Genomic DNA, 17,461 nt, shown 5'->3' on the forward strand with positions numbered 1-17,461 from the left:
GTATATATTAACAAAAGCTGTCTTGTTTGATACATGGGATACATATTTTTCCAGCTGTGGCTTTTTAAAAAAAAACTTTATTTTAAGCATTTTTGTTTTTGTTTTGTTTTGGGTTTTTTTGGTGGTGCCGGGTGAAGGATTGGTTGTTGGGTTTTTTGTTGTTCAGAAATGTTTCATTTTAGTGTGCTCATTTTTTATCAGTATTTTTATGCCTGCCGGGTTTTATGCTATGATTAGAAAGGTCTTCACTACTTAGGTTTTCTGTTGTTGTTTTTTTTTTTATAAATGTATTTGTTTTAAGTAGGCTCTATACCCAATATGGGGCTTGAACTCACAATACTGAGATCAGGAGTCATAGGCTCTACCGACTGAACCAGCCAGGTGCCCCTGTTTTCTGTTCTGTTCTGTTTTGTTTTTTATCCTTCAGTGTGTTTTCCTGGAGCTTATGTTGTTATGTGGTGGTGGTGGTGGTGGTTTTAAGCTTACATGGTTTTTAAAAAATGACACTTTCAGAGCACCTGGCTGGCTCCATTGGAAGAGTAGGTGACTCTTGATCTCAAGGTCATGGTTTCAAGTCCCACATCAGGTGTAGAGATTAGTAAAAAAATAATAATAAAAATAAAAAAATTTAATATATCCTTTCAAGTTTTTATTCATCTGAAATTCTTTTTGGTGCAAAGAATGAGCAAGAGATCTAACTTGGTTGTTTACAAAGGGCTAGTCAGTTGCATATACACTTACTGCTCTTTCCCCTTGTGTTTTGAAATGCTTCCTTTTTTAAAAAAAAAAAAATTCACTATCTAATTAAGTCAGCTTTTTTTTTTGTCTTGGTTTGGTTGTTGGCCCAGAGAGTAGATTTTTAACTTAGAGAAGTGTTTGTCCGCCCACCTCTTAGCAGGCTGTTCTAAAATTCCTTTCTCCTAGGACCCTTTCAAGTACAGCTACCCACCACTAGTAGATGATGACTTCCAGACACCGCTGTGTGAAAATGGGCCTATTGCCAGTGAAGATGAAGCTTCAAGTAAAGAAGATCTAGAAAGTGATGGCAAAGAAACTTTGGAAACGATTTCCAGTGAAGAACAAACGGCTCTTCTAAAAAAGGTAGTTGTAACAATAAAATGAATTTGAGTCAGAATCTGTAGCCTGTCTGCAGTTCTGCAACTAGCTAGCTATGTGATTTTGGGTAATTCATTTAACTTCCTGTCCTTTCACATTTTGTATGTGAAAAGAAAGAGGAAGGAGGTCACTGGCTAACCAGTAATGTCACTATGGTGTGTGACAAGGCTGATTTCATGCATTTGTATAAAAATTGGCAAAATGCACCTTGAAGGAATTGTGTTTTCAAAAATATTTTTTATCAGAGATAAAGTAAAAATAGTTTAAAACCTTTTCCCTACTTCCTCTATTTCAGTTTTGGAAAGAGCACTTAGCTATCTTTTTATGAGTCATGGGGGGCTTGATAGAAGGATAAATATGTTATAATTTATAACAAATTTAAAGATCCTATGGGAAAGTCAATGTTATATATTCTGTAGTGACTTAGTTGTAGTAGGCACTGAAATCTATGTTAATAGTCATGTTAATATATGTTAAATGTAATTTAGGTGTAATAAACTTATGTTAAAGATTATAAAGATTTGGATCACTATAATGTTTACTTTTTCACCTAATGAACTGCCTGGCTGTCAGTATGAAACTAAATTTATCTTTTTTTCTTCATTCTTTTTTTTGGGGTCTTTAGATTAACGTAACCGAACATACTTCCAAAGCAGAGGAAAATGAAAAGGTTGATTCCAAAATGAAAGCTTTCAAAAAACCATTGAGTGTGTTTAAAGGGCCCTTACTACACATCAGGTAATAATAGTTTAAGATTTTATTAGCTATGCTTTTTTTAATAATCTATCTTGATCATCTTGAGGGAAAATGTATTTCCACAGTTTGAAAAACAGTATAGAAGTTTTCTAATTAAAGGTTATCCAAAGACTCACCTTGGTTTCCAGACACAGTAGACATTTTTAGCCACCTTTTTGTTATTCCATTAAGTGTAATTAAAGGGCCCTCATTTCCCATCAATTAATAAAAGTGAATATTCGTATATGAACAGTTAATCTGAAGGACATATATTTTTCTCATTTTACTGATAGTGTTTGACTTGGACAACTTTGAGAGTGCTAGAGATGACAGAGAACTAAGCACTTATCAGTTTGACCTTCTAAAAGCTAAAGTTGGACTAGAAAAATAGATTTATTTTTTTTATTTTTTTATTTTTTTACCAAAGCCCAAGTTCAGCACATCGCTATTTTTGTTTCTGGGTTACTCAGTCTGAGATTCAGAATTGTTCTTAATGATCATTACGTAAAGATTTTCTCACTAATAATGCTTTTAGTTGATAAATTTATATGGCCTTATGTTAATTATTGCTATGCCAACTTTAGTGATGACCTAATGTATCATTTTCTGTCCTGTAGTTGAAATCTTTCTGTGTAACTCTTTTAGGTATGACTCTTATGACCAATAGAACCAGACTTTTATAAAAATCTGATATTCTAATTGAGAAGACTGGTTTGTTTACATATAGTGGGATTACTGTTATATTGGGATTTATCTCTACCATCTGTGTGTGTGTGTGTGCGCGCTTATGGGGGTGGTGGAGGAGATCCCACATGCATATTCTGCTGGTCATGGTTTTTCTTTGCCACGCCCCCGCTGTGGAGTATGTTTCTCCTCTTTCCCTATAATGGTTTAGAAGTTTCACACTTTTCATTGGAGGCTTGTGGACACCCTAGATCTTGGCTCATGAACGTCGAGGGTTGGCTAGGAGAGCTGGTTTGGGCCAGGGTAGGGCAGGGCAGCCTCCACCCCCAGCAAAGTCCCAGCACCTGCCACCCACAGGCACAGGCACCCAAACAGCGGCTGTCTCCCAGAAGTCTCATGGTTTTTGTGCTGCTTACTAAGAGTACTTCTGAGATTCATAACCTTCTTTGTCTTTTCTGCGTTACATCAGATGGGCTCTCAAAGTAAGGCAGCAGCCGTGCTAATTTGTCTTGTCAAAAGCTGGGCACAGCCCTCCTAGGAGAGCGCGTCCTTAAAAATATGTGTTCTCCAAATCTCTGATATACACACATTCCTGATATAAAATGAATGTACTTACGTATATGGTCAAGGACAGTCTGAACAATTCACCTTTTTATCTAAAACAAAAGCCCTGTTCTGCCCACTGTTTGGAGGCACCTGAATACAAGTTGACTCATGTAATTAAACTACACAATTGGGGCACCCGGGTGGCTCAGTCCAACTTCTGCTCAGGTCACGATCTCACGGCTTATGAGTTTGAGTCCCACTTGGGGTGCTCTGCTGACAGCTTGGAGCCTGCTTTGGATTCTGTCTTCCTCTCCTCTCTCTCTGCCCCTCCCCCACTCATGCTCTGTCTCTCTCAAAAATAAACATTAAAAGAATAAAAACTACACAAACGTGGCTTCAGTCTTTTAGTTTTTTCAGTTCATGAGCTCCACAGTGTCAAGTAATAGTAAAATTTGTATTTTGAGGCTCACTGATATTACTGTTTGACAAATATTTCCCACCCCAAATTTTATTTGTGTTTTTTTGTATTCTATATTACTTAGAAAAAGCCTTTATATAGTAAGGTCTCTGTTACTTCAAGAGATCTCTAATGATCGTTCATTTTAAGTTAGGCTTTTCTTTGTTGGTGTATAAAATTATGCCCCATTCTAATCTGTTTGTCATTAAAGTTGAAGCGGCAGTTTTTTCTGTTTTGATTATCTATAACCTTCCAAAGAGTTTAAATGCACCTTTAGATGGTGCTGATTATAGGCTGATTCAGAATCATCTTATTCTTTTCTTCTGTCCTTTTCTATTTAGCTTTTGATCTTGGGGAAACCAACCATAGGACTTTTAAACAGCATGCAATGAATTAGTAAGATTAAAACACAAACTATATTAGGTAATTGTTTTCTAATCTTTTCTTTTTTGATGAAATCTCTTTACATAAATGAGCACAAAATATCAAATATTTTTCTTTCAGCTAATCATTAGATTGTCATTTATTCTGAATACTACAAATGCCTTATGTTTTTGTCACCACCTAGCCCAGCAGAAGAACTATATTTTGGAAGTACAGAATCTGGAGAGAAGAAGACTTTAATAGTGTTGACGAATGTAACTAAAAACACTGTGGCGTTTAAGGTAAGTACCTGAAAGATCTAATAGATTATATGTGGAAATCTGATATGGGAAGTGATTTCAGACATTTTAATTGAAAGATTGAGGATTTGCAACTTGCACAGTATTTTTATGATTTCTTTATGCATGTTACACTGCCTTCTAGTTTTAACCACATGGCATAGTTTATCTAAAACCTTCCCTGGGATCTGTATCTCCATCTTTAATGAGCCGTAATAGGCTAATGTCCAAATTAATCTCAGGCTTTAATGTTTGTTATAAATAAAAAACCAAGGAAAATCACTGTTCATCATATAAATCATAATAGCAAAAAAATAAAACTGTGAAACCAAGAGTACATTTCCCCCCCCCCCAGTTTGATATAGTTTGGAATATAGTTTATGCTGGATACTAACCTAATGACCGAGTCTACCACTGCCCCATGTTATAGAAATTATTGCCTTAAATCGTCTATTTAACTTAGACCACTAGGATGTTCTTTGATTATCGAATGTTTTTAATTTGACAACACTATTATAACATGTCCTAATACACAGCTTTTTGGAATTTGTATTATTAAATTTAGGCAATTGCCAGATAGCATACCTCACAGATTGTTTTGTTTAAAAGGAAGGCTGAGTGACAGTTGGACTTCCAAGATGAGTGAATATTTTAAAAAATAGAGTAACATACTGTTTTCCTGTTGATGGGGAAAGATATGATCTATGCTTGACCACCATGGTTGTTTTGTAGACTTTATTATTAATTGCTAGTTTTCTAAAAATCGTTTTCAAGCCCATTACCCCGCAAAAGCATTTTTATCATTATGTTGTTAGTTACCTGATTATTGTATTTATAAACAGGTGAGAACAACTGCCCCAGAAAAGTACAGAGTCAAGCCAAGCAATAGCAGTTGTGACCCTGGAGCCTCAGTTGATATAGTTGTGTCTCCCCATGGAGGTGAGTTGTCCCCTGATGGCCTCAGAGAGTGTGCTGGGGTACGTGGGGCTGGGTGAGGAGTCCGTAGAGCTGGACTAGGATCTGGAAATCAGAGCATCAACAAGTCACCTCACTGCATTCTTAGGCATCCGTTTCCACATGTGTAAAATGAGATGGGTAAATGGGTCTCATTAGAATGGTTTTTTTTAATACATAAAACTCTTTAAACTCATGCCAGTTGAAATATAATTTTTTAAAAAGTCCTCATTAAAAAAATTTTTTTTTCCTTTTTAAGGTGGTTCCATATTGTCCTTTTTCCACTGTTTTCTAGAATAATGCCTTAAACCACACGGCCAACCCTTTGTAAAGGCTCTTGTTTAATAATAAGTTACTCTTTTGGAATGCAGGTTTAACAGTCTCTGCGCAGGACCGTTTTCTGATAATGGCTGCAGAAATGGAACAGTCATCTGGCACGGGCCCAGCAGAATTGACTCAGTTCTGGAAAGAAGTTCCCAGAAACAAAGTGATGGAGCATAGGTATGCTTCTTAGAGACTCTCAGCGGTGATGGGAAGAATCAGAGAGAGAGAGGTCTGCACAGACTAGGCAGGTGTCTCTTCCTTCTTGCATTTGGCAGACATTTAGGCTTCTAGAGTGGGCCTCAAGCTGTTGGGGGCCCTAGGGTGCCCAGGTGAATGAGATCTGGAGTTTCTCAAGGAGGTTGCTAATACCAGAGACTTGCTTACAGGCCAGCGCAAGAATCTGGAGGTGTCCAAATTACGAACCTAGATCTGTCCCGGCAGTTCCCTGTATAGGAACACTCACTTTGTGACCTAGAATGTGTGTGTTGCAGCATTGTTTGTACTAGTGAAAAATGAGAAAGAACAAACCTAAATGGTCACCAGTAAAGCAAGCATCAAACGCACTTGAGTATAAGCAGGAGTGCTCTGCAGCTATTCCAGAGTGCGGGAAGTCTCTTGTTCTGATACGGGAAAGTACCCATGATATATTAGGGGGGAAACCCGGGACTGCATAGGCATATACAAGTATGTATGTGCATGCACAGATACACAGAAAAGGAGAAAAGATAAGACTGTTGTGGTTTCCTTTTGAAGCGTGCCACTTCTGCCTCCCAGGAGACACTTGTCAATGTCTGGAAAGATTGTTCATTGTCACAAGTGGGCAGTGGGGTACTGGGGGAGCTAGAGACCAGGGATGCTGCTATATGTCCTGCAACGCAAAGGACAGCCCCCCAAAACAAAGAATGGTGGGTGGTTAAGGATGGCCATTCTGATGGCACTTTGGTAGGCCCTGAAGGAAGAGAGAGAATAAGCCATATAGATAACTGGAAAAAGTACTTCCCAGGTAGAGGGAACCACAAGTGAAATAGGCATGTGCTTGGTCTGTGTAAGGAACAGCAAGGAGGTGAAGTGCAGCTTGTGGGAGAGGAGGTCAAAGAGCTAGTAGGAAGGCAAATGATTACCACAGTGAGGACTTCTGATTTTGAGAGAAGAAACTATAGTTGGTGCTAAGCAGAGCCAGGAGGTGATCTGGCTTATTTTTTTTTAAAGGATTATTTTAGGGGCTGTGTGGAAAAGAGTGTAGGCAGACACAGGTGGAAGACTGATACTGGGTTAACACTTGCAACAGGGCTGGCATACGGCCGGCTCTATTCAAGTGCTTCACTCTTACTTACTCAGTCAGTCATTAAAATGACCCTAGGAAGTAAGTAGTTCTTTGTCTCCTTTGATAAATGAGAAGCTAGAAAACCTAGTAACGGTCATGCCTGAGTTAAATGTTCAAAAGCAAGTGACAGAACACACATGTGGCTGGACCACAGGAGTGACAGGACTTAGGGTGAGAAGAAAGCCGGACAGAGGTGGATAGGGCCCAGAAGAGGGGTTTGGTCACCATCATACAACCACTGAGAGAGCATCGACCTGACCCGCTTCACCTCTGACGAGGTCACTGTTTGCAGGCATGTTCACAGAGGGGAGGAGAACAGAAGTGGGCCTGGGCAGACCAGCTTTATCTCAGCTGGCCCAGGAAGAGAGGGGAAGCGCCTAGCCTAGGGCAATATTTCGTGGCCAGAGGAAGATAATCCAGCAGGGACTGAGGAGGGAAAGCAGTAGGTGAGTTGTGTCATCACAAGTCCAGGGAAAGAGCCTTTCACAAAAGAGGAAGGGACCAGCACTACCAAGTGCCTCCAGGCCAGTCAGGAAGGATGAGGTGTGGGCAGTGGCCACCAGCGACCTCGTGGAGGTCATCACTGACCACCTGAGGGGCAGTTTCCATTGGCAAGAGCCAAGTGCCAAAGAAATGGAGGTAGTAAGATTGTTCTAGAGATTTGGCTTGCTGGAGGAAGGAATAATGTAGTGTTGATGAAGGGGTTGTCTGGCGTGGGTTTTTCAATGTGCGGGGCTGACTATACAGGGTAAATCACTAATAGTGAAATTCCTGAGAAAGTTGAAGGGACAAGACCTAAATCCAAGGTAAGAATCAGCTTTCTTCAGGAAGGAAGAGGGAAAGCAGATGTAGATTAAGGCTCGGGATGGGTTTGACTAGGGACAGAATAAATTTCCAAGCTGTAACACTGTCCACTTTGTTTTTCGCAAGAGTTTATTTTTGTCCAAGGTGTGGCTATGAAAACAAATTGAAAGGTTAAGTAACCCTGGTATAAAAGATGGAGATTAATTTGAAGTTCTTATCAAAGTCCCTCAAAAGCAGGTTTTTTCTTTTAATCAGTTGCTCATGGTTTGGTTTTCAAGAGAGGATCATTTACGTCCCAGAAAGAGTGAGACTTGGTGGTTTCGTGCTGAAGGCCCACGTGAAGCATCGACTCCCATCTAGAAAGGGTGGTCTGCAAATTAGTAGTAAGATCAGGTGGATTCTACTGATTACTGTATAAAATAAACTCGTAGGTTATTAAGCCATATCTGTAATTCTTGTGTTATTACACATGCATTAAGAAGTAGGAAGCGGGGTGCCTTGGTGGCTCTGTCGGTAAAGTGCCCAACGCTTAATTTCAACTCAGGTCATGATCTCATGGTTTGAGGGCTCTGCACGGACAGTGCAGAACCTGCTTGGGATTCTCTCTCCCCCTTACTGCCCCTCCCCCATTTGCTCTGGTGCTTTCTCAAAATAAACCTGAAAAAAAAAAGAAGAAGAAGAAGTAGGGAAGGAAAAATAATTTGCCCTCTACCCACCTTAAATACCATCTCTGGTGAAAGAAGAAAGATTGGGGGGAGTGGGTTCGGGAACAGAGGAGCCAGTAATGAGAGTTATCAGGAAAAGCATCGTAAACAAGCGTAAGGCTACTATGCAGATTTAGATGAATTCCTCCCCTGAGCGTGCCAAGGTAAGGGGCCTTCCTTACCTGGTAAGGCTGTCCAGAAGCCTGTAAGCAAGGTTCCCAGGGGCTTTATTGGGTCCATAAAATCAATCTTAAGCCCTTAAAACTGTTCATACCTGACTTTTATGCATATCATTTTCAAATATGACTTTCAAGTCAAAACCTTAGTAATATAACCATGCTTTTCACTGTGTCCTCTTCCAAGGAAAAGAGATTATTGAACTGAAAAACTGTATTTCCATGAAAGAGTACTATGAGTTTCTGAATGCTGGAGGGACCAGGTAGGGAGAAACCTTGTTTCAATTCTGCTTACAAAGGTATAGTTTACTAAATTGCTGTCGATCATAGACAGCTTATCCTTAAACCTGGGAAAATGAAACATTAAGGAACCAGCAGTGTTTCAAAGTCCTAAAAAGTGTATTCATCAGTTCATTCCCTCCCACGTTATTAATTTTTGGTCTGCTTGAAACCAGCTTTTTTATTTGGGAATTCTTACCAGTTCAGTTTTATGATCTTAAAGTCGTCAGAAACCTGTTTTCTGGAGTACTTGTCAGAGTCCTTTCCATAAGAAGCACATTTGCGAAAGGATCCAGGTAAAACAGTAGCTTCTGTAAATGACAAAAAGACTTAAAAATGGCCATGGTTACAGACCTGATGAGATTTATTAGAATGCTTTTGACAAGGAAATTCGGTTATTTCTGTGACATACAACATTGTAAGATGATAATTAGAATTACCAACAGTAACCTTATACCAGAACATAGGCGATTTCTAGGAATTTTATGCAATTTCGGGTACACCTATGTTAATAATATATCCATATAAATACAATCTAAAGAAGGTTTAGGATTACTTGACAGTGCTTCCCCTGTAACTTAACCTAGTCCCTAATTAGTTTTATAGCTCTTTTTAATAGAGGGAACAAATCTTTCGATATGTTCCAGAAGCCCTCTGAAAAATTCCACAGATAGTTCAAGGTCAAAAAGTTTTTTTAGAATTTGAGTTGTGGTTTGTCAAAAATATCAGGTTTTAGACACTTAACTAAGTAGAATCCTAGATCATCATGAAATAATAATTATCCTTTTAACCACAGTGATGACAAAATGTGAAAGGCAAATGCAGAAAGGTACATCGTTGTCAGTAAAACTTAGCTCTTTTAATCTTTAGAAGACTATTTTCCTAAGCAATCAAATACATGATGATAAAGATAACATGAAGCACAGGAAATTATTTTGATAAAACACACAACCTTTGCTTTCTAGACAGATTACTTAAAAGATAACTACTGATAAGAGTGTGAAAGGTTTTTAACTGATAGTCCAAGAAAGTGTTGTTTTTTTTTTTTAGCAGAGGTTAACTTTTAGTTTTACCTAAGTACGCCATTGACATTAAAGCTACTTTTTTACAATCCTTGTAACAAATTCATTCCATGTTAGCCAGCTTGACTACAGAAAGTGAAAATTTTCTTTACTCTCTTCCCTATTCAGAAATAACCAGCTTGAATTTAGGATAAAATTACTTTCATTCCCTTTAACAAAAATACGTGTCCGTATTTCCTCAGCCAAAAACACATCCTATTTTCCTTGCACATGGAGTTAGTCAACTCCATTTTTTCTAGTAGTTTTAATCACATATGTGATTCAGAATTCTTTACCCTTAGAAACCATAATTTTTAGTGAAAACTAAGTAGTAAACAATTGTGGTCAGTTAACACCAGCATTCTATAGATTGGCAAATGTGGGGATACATAATTTCTAGAAGCCTGTGCTTCCTCATTGTAGTTTTTCAATGTGGCACGAGATTTATTTACTAACAGACTAAATATTTTTAGTTCATCTATAATAAGAATCTAAAAGTAGATAAACTTGTGTTTAGTAAGGTTTCAGTATTTTATCTTGCTTGGAAATATTTTCGTATTTAACTTAGCAAAACTAAGGTTTCCAGTTACCAGAGTTGAAAAACTGTTTTCAAGTAGACAAATTCACCTAAAAACTCTTATCCAGTTTACCTAAAAACATGAAACTAAAGTCAAGTAGAAAAAAAGGATAACTTTGAAGACATGCCTATTTTAAACCAACAAACGTAACCTAGCTTTTATTTTACCTAAGATTACTCCACATCACATGAACTTATAGAAACTAACCCAAGTGTCTTTCATTTCTAAGAGTTTTAAGAATACTTAATTTGATAAGTGCTTATTTTTCTTTAAGTCAGTCACACAGAGCTTTTACACATTAATCTTGGCAATACTGTCCAGAGGCAGAAAAATATCACAGATCCAACAACGTACATATATAGACACACAGAAACCATAGACACAGACTTTTTTAGCTAACTAGCTCTAAAATTTTAGCCATGAATCAGGTACAATAACATGAAACTCACTAGTTTATAAAAGAACATTTAGATCCAAATTGTGTTTCTGGCAGTTGGAATAAGTTTACCCTCAAGTTTGTGTTTCAAAGAGTTAGCTATCAGGTCCTAGAGAAGATAGGGTAGAAAATGTCTACCTGAAAGGCACAGAGAAAGTATCAGGGTTTGTTTGGGTTTTGTTTGGTTGGTTTTTTCGTAGGCATTTTGGGGGGTATCTTTGCCTGTTATCAGAGGTTTACAGTAATTACTATTTTTATTTTCTTTGTCTTAAGCACAGGACAGTTCTGTTTCCAATGTCCTGATCTTTGATAATACCAACATGTATTTGCAGATGAGAGGGGAAGGCTTTAGGACGGGCAAGGTTAGGCGGATTGTGCACTGCTTCCGGTGTTGCATTTGTGGTTTTGTCAAGACTTACAAGTCAAAGAGGGTTGCTTTTAATTCCTCAGATAATTCTGTTGCAAGCTGAATGGGATCAGGGGATGCACCAACCATCCAGCTACATTTTCTTTAGTCTGCTCTATATCAGGGAGAAGATTTCCAACTAAGATGGAAATGAAGTGGTCTCTGTGTTCTGGAGCGTCAGGGTTTAATGCAACATGCCTTTAAAAAGTTTATAGAAAGTACAAGCGCCTTAGAATGCTGTCCTTTTTCTGAATGTTTAGTTCATCCTTGGACCAATTTAATTTGGGGGAAAACAACCTGTCCTATCAGCCCCCAGACATCAGCTGATCCATTTCCTAAACATCTGTAGGAGAGCCTGGGAGAAATTCCTTCCCGTCATGTTTCCAGTGAGAAGAGTTTTCCCCAGGGGGGGTATGGGGCTTATCTGATAACTACTGTATAGTCCTCATGAGAACCACCACCCTTAGCAGCCAGTCACAGTCCATGTGAATGGGGCCTGATCTTTTTACCTCTTCTCTAAATTTGGTAGGTGGTTATCTTCTGAAAGTGGAGATTAAAAACTTCCTAATCTCAGGCGCCAGGGTGTCTCAGTCCGCTAAGCGTCAAACTTCGGCTCAGGTCATGATCTCAGGGTTCCTGGGTTCAAGCCCCATGTCAGGCTCTGTGCTGACAGCCAGCTCAGAGCCTGGAGCCTGCTTCACATTCTGTGTCTCCCTCTCTCTCTGACCCTCCCCTGCTCACTCTGTCTCTCTCAGAAATAAAACATTTAAAAAAAATTTTTAATTAAAAAAAAAAACAAAACTTTGTAATCTCATCTTTCTATGGAAGTCCCTCAGGCTAGCCATCCTACTCGGTCATGTTCTCCTTTCAATGTGGTCTTTCCAGAGGTACCAATAAGACCATTGTTTAGGATGAGAGCTCTCTAAAACTGTATTAAGCATAGAAGCTTTTCCTGCAAAAGATCCACCATCTGGCATCGACAAGTTGGATCTTCTCTTAATCTCAGTAGCAACTCAAGCCAACAGGCCTTTTGATGCCATAACCTTGGACACAAGAGGCTTCTCGAAAGAGGGTGCCAAATACTGCAGCCCTCAGAGAGGGAGCGTAAGAAAGCAAAAGCCGTCATTGCCTCAAGTGGGGAGAACAGTGTCGTGAAAATGGCAGCTCGGGTTTCCCACAACAATGTGCGAGGCCCCCGCTCACAGACCCTGCGATCTGTGCTACCACGGGAGTGGACTGGGGCCCCGAATGACAAACTGCCCTGAGAGGTGGCACGGCCGGCAGAAGAGAATGCTGCGGGTCACCCTGTGTGTCTCAGACCTCCAGCCTGTTCAGCTACGTGCATGTGTCCATATGCATGCTCTAGCCGGCAGAGACCGAACAGAATATTCTTGCTGGTCCCAAACCCAGGCTCTCAATACATAGAACGAGATCAAAGGAAAACCTCATTTGACCAATTTTCTTCTGCTAATCTAAATTTGGAAAGGTAGGGACAAGGTGAAATTTTTATGTGTCTCTCTTGCCCTGGCACTAGTATGAGATCCAGAAAAGCTGAGTCAGTAAGAATTCTTACCCTTTGCTGGCTTCTGCCACTTTCCCACGATCCCATCTGTAGGCTCCTCCGTGAGTACGGTGTCTCAGCAGGGCCCATCGTAGGTTGCCAAAATGTAGGAGAGGAAAAATAATTTTCCTTCTGCCTTACTGGGTTCTTGGCTGAGGCCCCCACCCCCTGGAATAAAAGACAGATTAATAGGAGAAAAGAGAAGTTGAATAACACGTATACTTCCTGTCTACATGGGACATACCAGGGAAAGAGCAAAACCTCCCCCAAATGGCCCAAGATGCCACCTTAAAGACCATCGCCAGCTCAAGAAAAGATGTTGGGGAGTAAGCAAGCCAGTTAGGGGAGGCTGTCGGGAAAATCACAGTCAACGAGGGTAAGGTCCTTAAGCAGATTTAGATCGGTCCCTTCTCCTAGAGATTTTTGTCATCCCCTCTTCCTGGTACAGAGAGGAGACATAAAGTAGAGATTTCCTTTATAAATGTCAGTGTCTCTTACAAAAGATTTTCAAAGCTTTTCTGATGTCTGCTGTTTCTTCGAAAACAGCGAGCCCAACATAGTCCTCCTGACTGAGAGGCATATCCTGGGGTGGCAAATTGTGTTCCCCTTCCAAGATCAATACACGCTGTGCTGCTGCCTTAACGTGTAACTGGGGAGAAGAATGAGTGCTTTCATGCCTGCTACATCTATTTCTGTGTTTAACTTTCTTCATTGTACAGTTTCCTTTTATAATCGTGTTTCCTTTGCATTTCCATAGGTTAAGATGTCATATTGTTGAGAGCAGTAAACCAACCACCCTGACCTTAAAAGACAGTGCTTTTAACATGTCAGATAAAACCAGTGAAGATCTTTATCTACAAGTAAGTGTTCTTTCTCCCTAACTAAAACAAAGGTGTTAATGCTAACCAACAGTAGAAACCCACTTTTTCCCCCACTGACGTAGAGAAAACCTTTGGCATAGACACAACAGAAATGCTCTTTTCTTTGCAAAGGGAAGCCAAATCTAAAATGGTAAGCCAGGGGTTACTTTTGGCGATCTGTCAACTTTTTTTTTTAAAGCTCTGGCCATTCTAATTTGGACAAGGTGTGGTGCTTGGGATAGTATCCAAGAATTTGATCTCAAGGAAGAGGTACCATTTAAATTCAAACAAGATTCAACCGGCTCTCCTTCTGACTAGCTGGTTTTGGTACCTCCAGGAAGTGATTGCTTTGCTCCTTTTGAACTGGAAAATTAGACCTTTCCAAAACACGGGTAAGCAGGTGTACGTCTGTTCACCAACCAAATGTAATCTCACCTCCTTGCGTTTCCAGCTCCCAGCTGTTCTGAGTAGACGGACCCCATCCTGTACTCATGTTTGGATGTCTAATATTCCTAGTTGTCGTTCACATGGTTAATGTACTGTTTTACTGATACAAATCTTTCATCCTTTTTTTTCCCCTCTTCAGCTCAATCATTTACTAGAAAGCAATAGGAAGCTTGAAGACCAAGTTCAGCGTTGTATCTGGTTCCAGCAGCTGCTGCTTTCCTTAACAATGCTCTTGCTTGCTTTTGTCATCTCTCTCTTCTATTTGTTGTACACTTAAAGAACTGGAGTTCAGCAAGAAACGTGGCTCTTTCACTCATTAGTTGGAAAAAGACCCAGAACTTCATGCCACTAAAAGTTTTGCACGTCTGTGCTTCCTGAAAGGAAACATGCAACCTTTAGAGGGGAACAAATATGCGTCCCGAAAATAAACTCTGTTAGAATAAGGAAACACTGGAGAGATTGATTCTAAGAGACCATAGTTAATCAAGTCAAGGCATAGCCACTGTGTAAATTAATACTTTAGATATAATTTATTTTTTCCTTTTGATTTGAATACTTCAAAAGTTTCAGTTTCCTTATATGTGTACATTAGCTGGACTGAAAAGTAGAAATAACAAGCTTTGTCGCAGCCAAAAAATGTAATCTGCTTTTTTTTTTTTTTAATGACAAAATCATTATAGCTGAGCCAACTTATTAGCTTTTCTATACTATGTATATAGAATATGTATATTGGGAAAAAACCATACTTAATACAGAGTAATTTCTGTAAACATGACTTTGTAATTTTGAGAAGTCCTTCCAGATGCTAGTCAATATTCTTTGGGTATGTAAAACTATTTAACGCCAAACCACCTTTTAGCCTTTGTTCTTATCTGTCTTCCTTAACAGTCTGCCTTTTATTAATCTCAGACTTTTTTATGAACACTCACATTTAGATAGAATTGGGGAAACTAAGTTTGCTTGGGTTTCCTTGAATTCTGTCAGTGACATCGAGAAGAAAACAACTCTTGGTCCTCCCTTCCGGTCTTTTTTATGCAGCTGCACATCGTGCACTGGGGCCGGACACTGACCCCCGTGCTCCATTCCTTATAAAGGTCTAATCCTCCTTTGTACCATCTCCACCCTCTTTGCTAAATGAAAGGAGTTAAAATTTCTTTCTTTGGAACCTTGATTTTTGAGATGCATAGCAGTGGGATTCATTCACATTTCAGTTCCACGTGAAAATCAGCCACAAGAAGGAAACGTGACAAAACACTGGAGTATCTATAAACGTGGGGGGAAAATCAAAACTCGAGTGTCGATTCTCCATTTAGGAGTGAAAACTAGAATTCCTGATCCACTGGTACAAACCTTCAGATCAGGGCTCGTGCTGGGCACTCCGCCTTGGTCACAGCAGTCCCCAGGGTGGTCCCTCAATTCCTCAAGTGATACAACTTGCAGGGGCAGAGGCCGATGAAATTCGTTTGTTTTCTCACACAGCCAGCTTCAGTCCGTGTTGGTTCACATGTAACTCTACTTCATCTGAAAGAAAACACAGTCTGCCTGTTAAATAAATTTTGAGTTTTGATTGAGCCACGTTTGGAGAATTTTTTATTCTGAAGTGTAGTATTGACGGCTTTCATCTTGAGAAGCTGAGTCCAAAATCCAGTTGGAGAGAGTGATTTCATAGAGTCCCTTCAAAATTGGCCTAGCCATAAAACCTTAAAAGGACACTGGTCTGATACTTTGTCTTAATTTGGGTTTTTCTGTTGCAGTTTGCCAACTCCAGCCGTGAAAGTGACTTCAGTACACCCTAAGTACTACCCATAGTATCTCCCTGTGTGCACAGCGGTTCCCTTTATCTGTTACATTCCCGGCTCTCACATAACCTAATCCCCAAGTATTTGTCTGTGTTTTTTTGTTCCTCAGCCAATGAATGAGGAAACCGTTGGTCCGAATTGGAAGTGTATTGTCCTAACAGTGTCCCTTTAATGTTTCCTATGAAAATGACATTGACTCACTAAAATGTTCTTCGCTGATGTCTGGCCAGTTGAAGTTAAAAACCTATCTTGTTAATGTTTGTGTGTCTACTAAGTGTGACTATGCAAGATTATTGAAAATTAACGATAAAATCAAAGGCATCTGAACTTTTGTTCTTGTCTTAACTAATCACTTCTTTACATGTGATTTTATTCTGTCTTCATTTGATTTTATTTAATCACATTTTGTATGATTATTGCTCTGAGCACTCAGATAATAATTTTACTTTTTATCTTGTCATTACCTGTTCATGACCAAATTACCAAGGATCAACACGGAGATCGAGATTTTCGCTTGAGAATGGAAATTAATAGATTTTCCATGAAAACATTAATCAAATATTATTAGCTTGATCGGAAAGTAGCCTAGAAATGCAATTGCGGTTAAACCTAGCCTCAAATTTCCTAACAATACCATAACTGTTTTTATATCTTGCCACTAATTTTGACTGGATTTAATAGCACTTTATTGTACAATTGCAAAAAAAAAAAAAAATATTCCTAGAATTGTTGCCAGTGTAATTTCTCTAATATTCTGGTGCTTTTCATATATTTTCAGTATTTTTATTACTATATTGGTATTTTCTTTGTATAATTGATCAAAAGAACATGTTTTCTATTTTAATATGTTTTAGAAAAATAATTACATTTATGAAATAAATATCATCAGGAAAAACCTCTGGTCTCTAATTGATAAAGTATCTTAAAATCAATGTTCAGGCTCACTCTGACCTTTTAGAGATCACATTAATGTCTTCTGGCCCTGCTTTGCATTTTTATAAGGACAGCGCTGTAAGCTTCCACAGATACAATTACGTTATCGGGTAAACCTGTCTCTCGTGTGTCCCGTTTCTCCTCGGCCCGGGTCAGAGCCTGGCCACTCTTCAGTGCAGCTCTCCGTTTCCCCCAAACTCAAACACTAGACTCCCTGTCCTGACTCGGGGCTCCATCATGGAACCTTCACGAGAGCTGCCCCACGTGAGTCCCCTCAGTCCTAGTACACTTTCCTAACTGACAGGAGCCGGCCGCCGTCCTACCTGGCTCGTGCGTACACGGAAGGCAGTCCCTGTGACGAGGCACCCACGGGGTGAGGGTGTCCTTGGGGAGGGGCGTTGGGATTGTTGATGTGGTCCCCTCACCACTGGATGCTAACTCCCAAATGGCAGCTCCCACTCCATAAAAATGGAATGGATAGGACAGAGCCATCTTCAAAACTGAAAAAAAAAAAAAAAAACAAAAAACGAAACGATGACAAATTAGGAATAAAGCGACAAAAACAAAACGGTGACCTAACAACATCAGCCCCAGAAGCATAGGACTCCCTTTCTC

General features: G+C 39.5%; 1 protein-coding gene across 2 annotated transcripts in view; it reads left to right on the forward strand.

Annotated features, from left to right (window-relative positions):
- The window catches only part of MOSPD2 (motile sperm domain containing 2), a 56,567-nt gene extending 39,913 nt beyond the window's left edge, over positions 1-16,654 (forward strand). Inside the window, exons 9-15 of one of the 2 annotated variants that reach the window (XM_039233900.1) lie at positions 925-1,101; positions 1,742-1,854; positions 4,107-4,203; positions 5,043-5,139; positions 5,526-5,655; positions 13,565-13,667; positions 14,254-16,654. In XM_039233900.1, coding sequence (XP_039089831.1) covers positions 925-1,101; positions 1,742-1,854; positions 4,107-4,203; positions 5,043-5,139; positions 5,526-5,655; positions 13,565-13,667; positions 14,254-14,391 — 855 coding nt within the window. In that variant the 3' untranslated portion in view covers positions 14,392-16,654. The remainder of the gene's footprint in view (positions 1-924; positions 1,102-1,741; positions 1,855-4,106; positions 4,204-5,042; positions 5,140-5,525; positions 5,656-13,564; positions 13,668-14,253) is intronic. The other variant, XM_039233901.1, reaches the window with a different exon arrangement.
- Positions 16,655-17,461: the final 807 nt, after the last annotated feature.

Source organism: Hyaena hyaena, unplaced genomic scaffold, assembly GCF_003009895.1.
Source record: "Hyaena hyaena isolate Hyena2069 unplaced genomic scaffold, ASM300989v1 scaffold_80, whole genome shotgun sequence".
In the NCBI taxonomy this organism is placed as follows: Eukaryota; Metazoa; Chordata; class Mammalia; order Carnivora; family Hyaenidae; genus Hyaena; species Hyaena hyaena.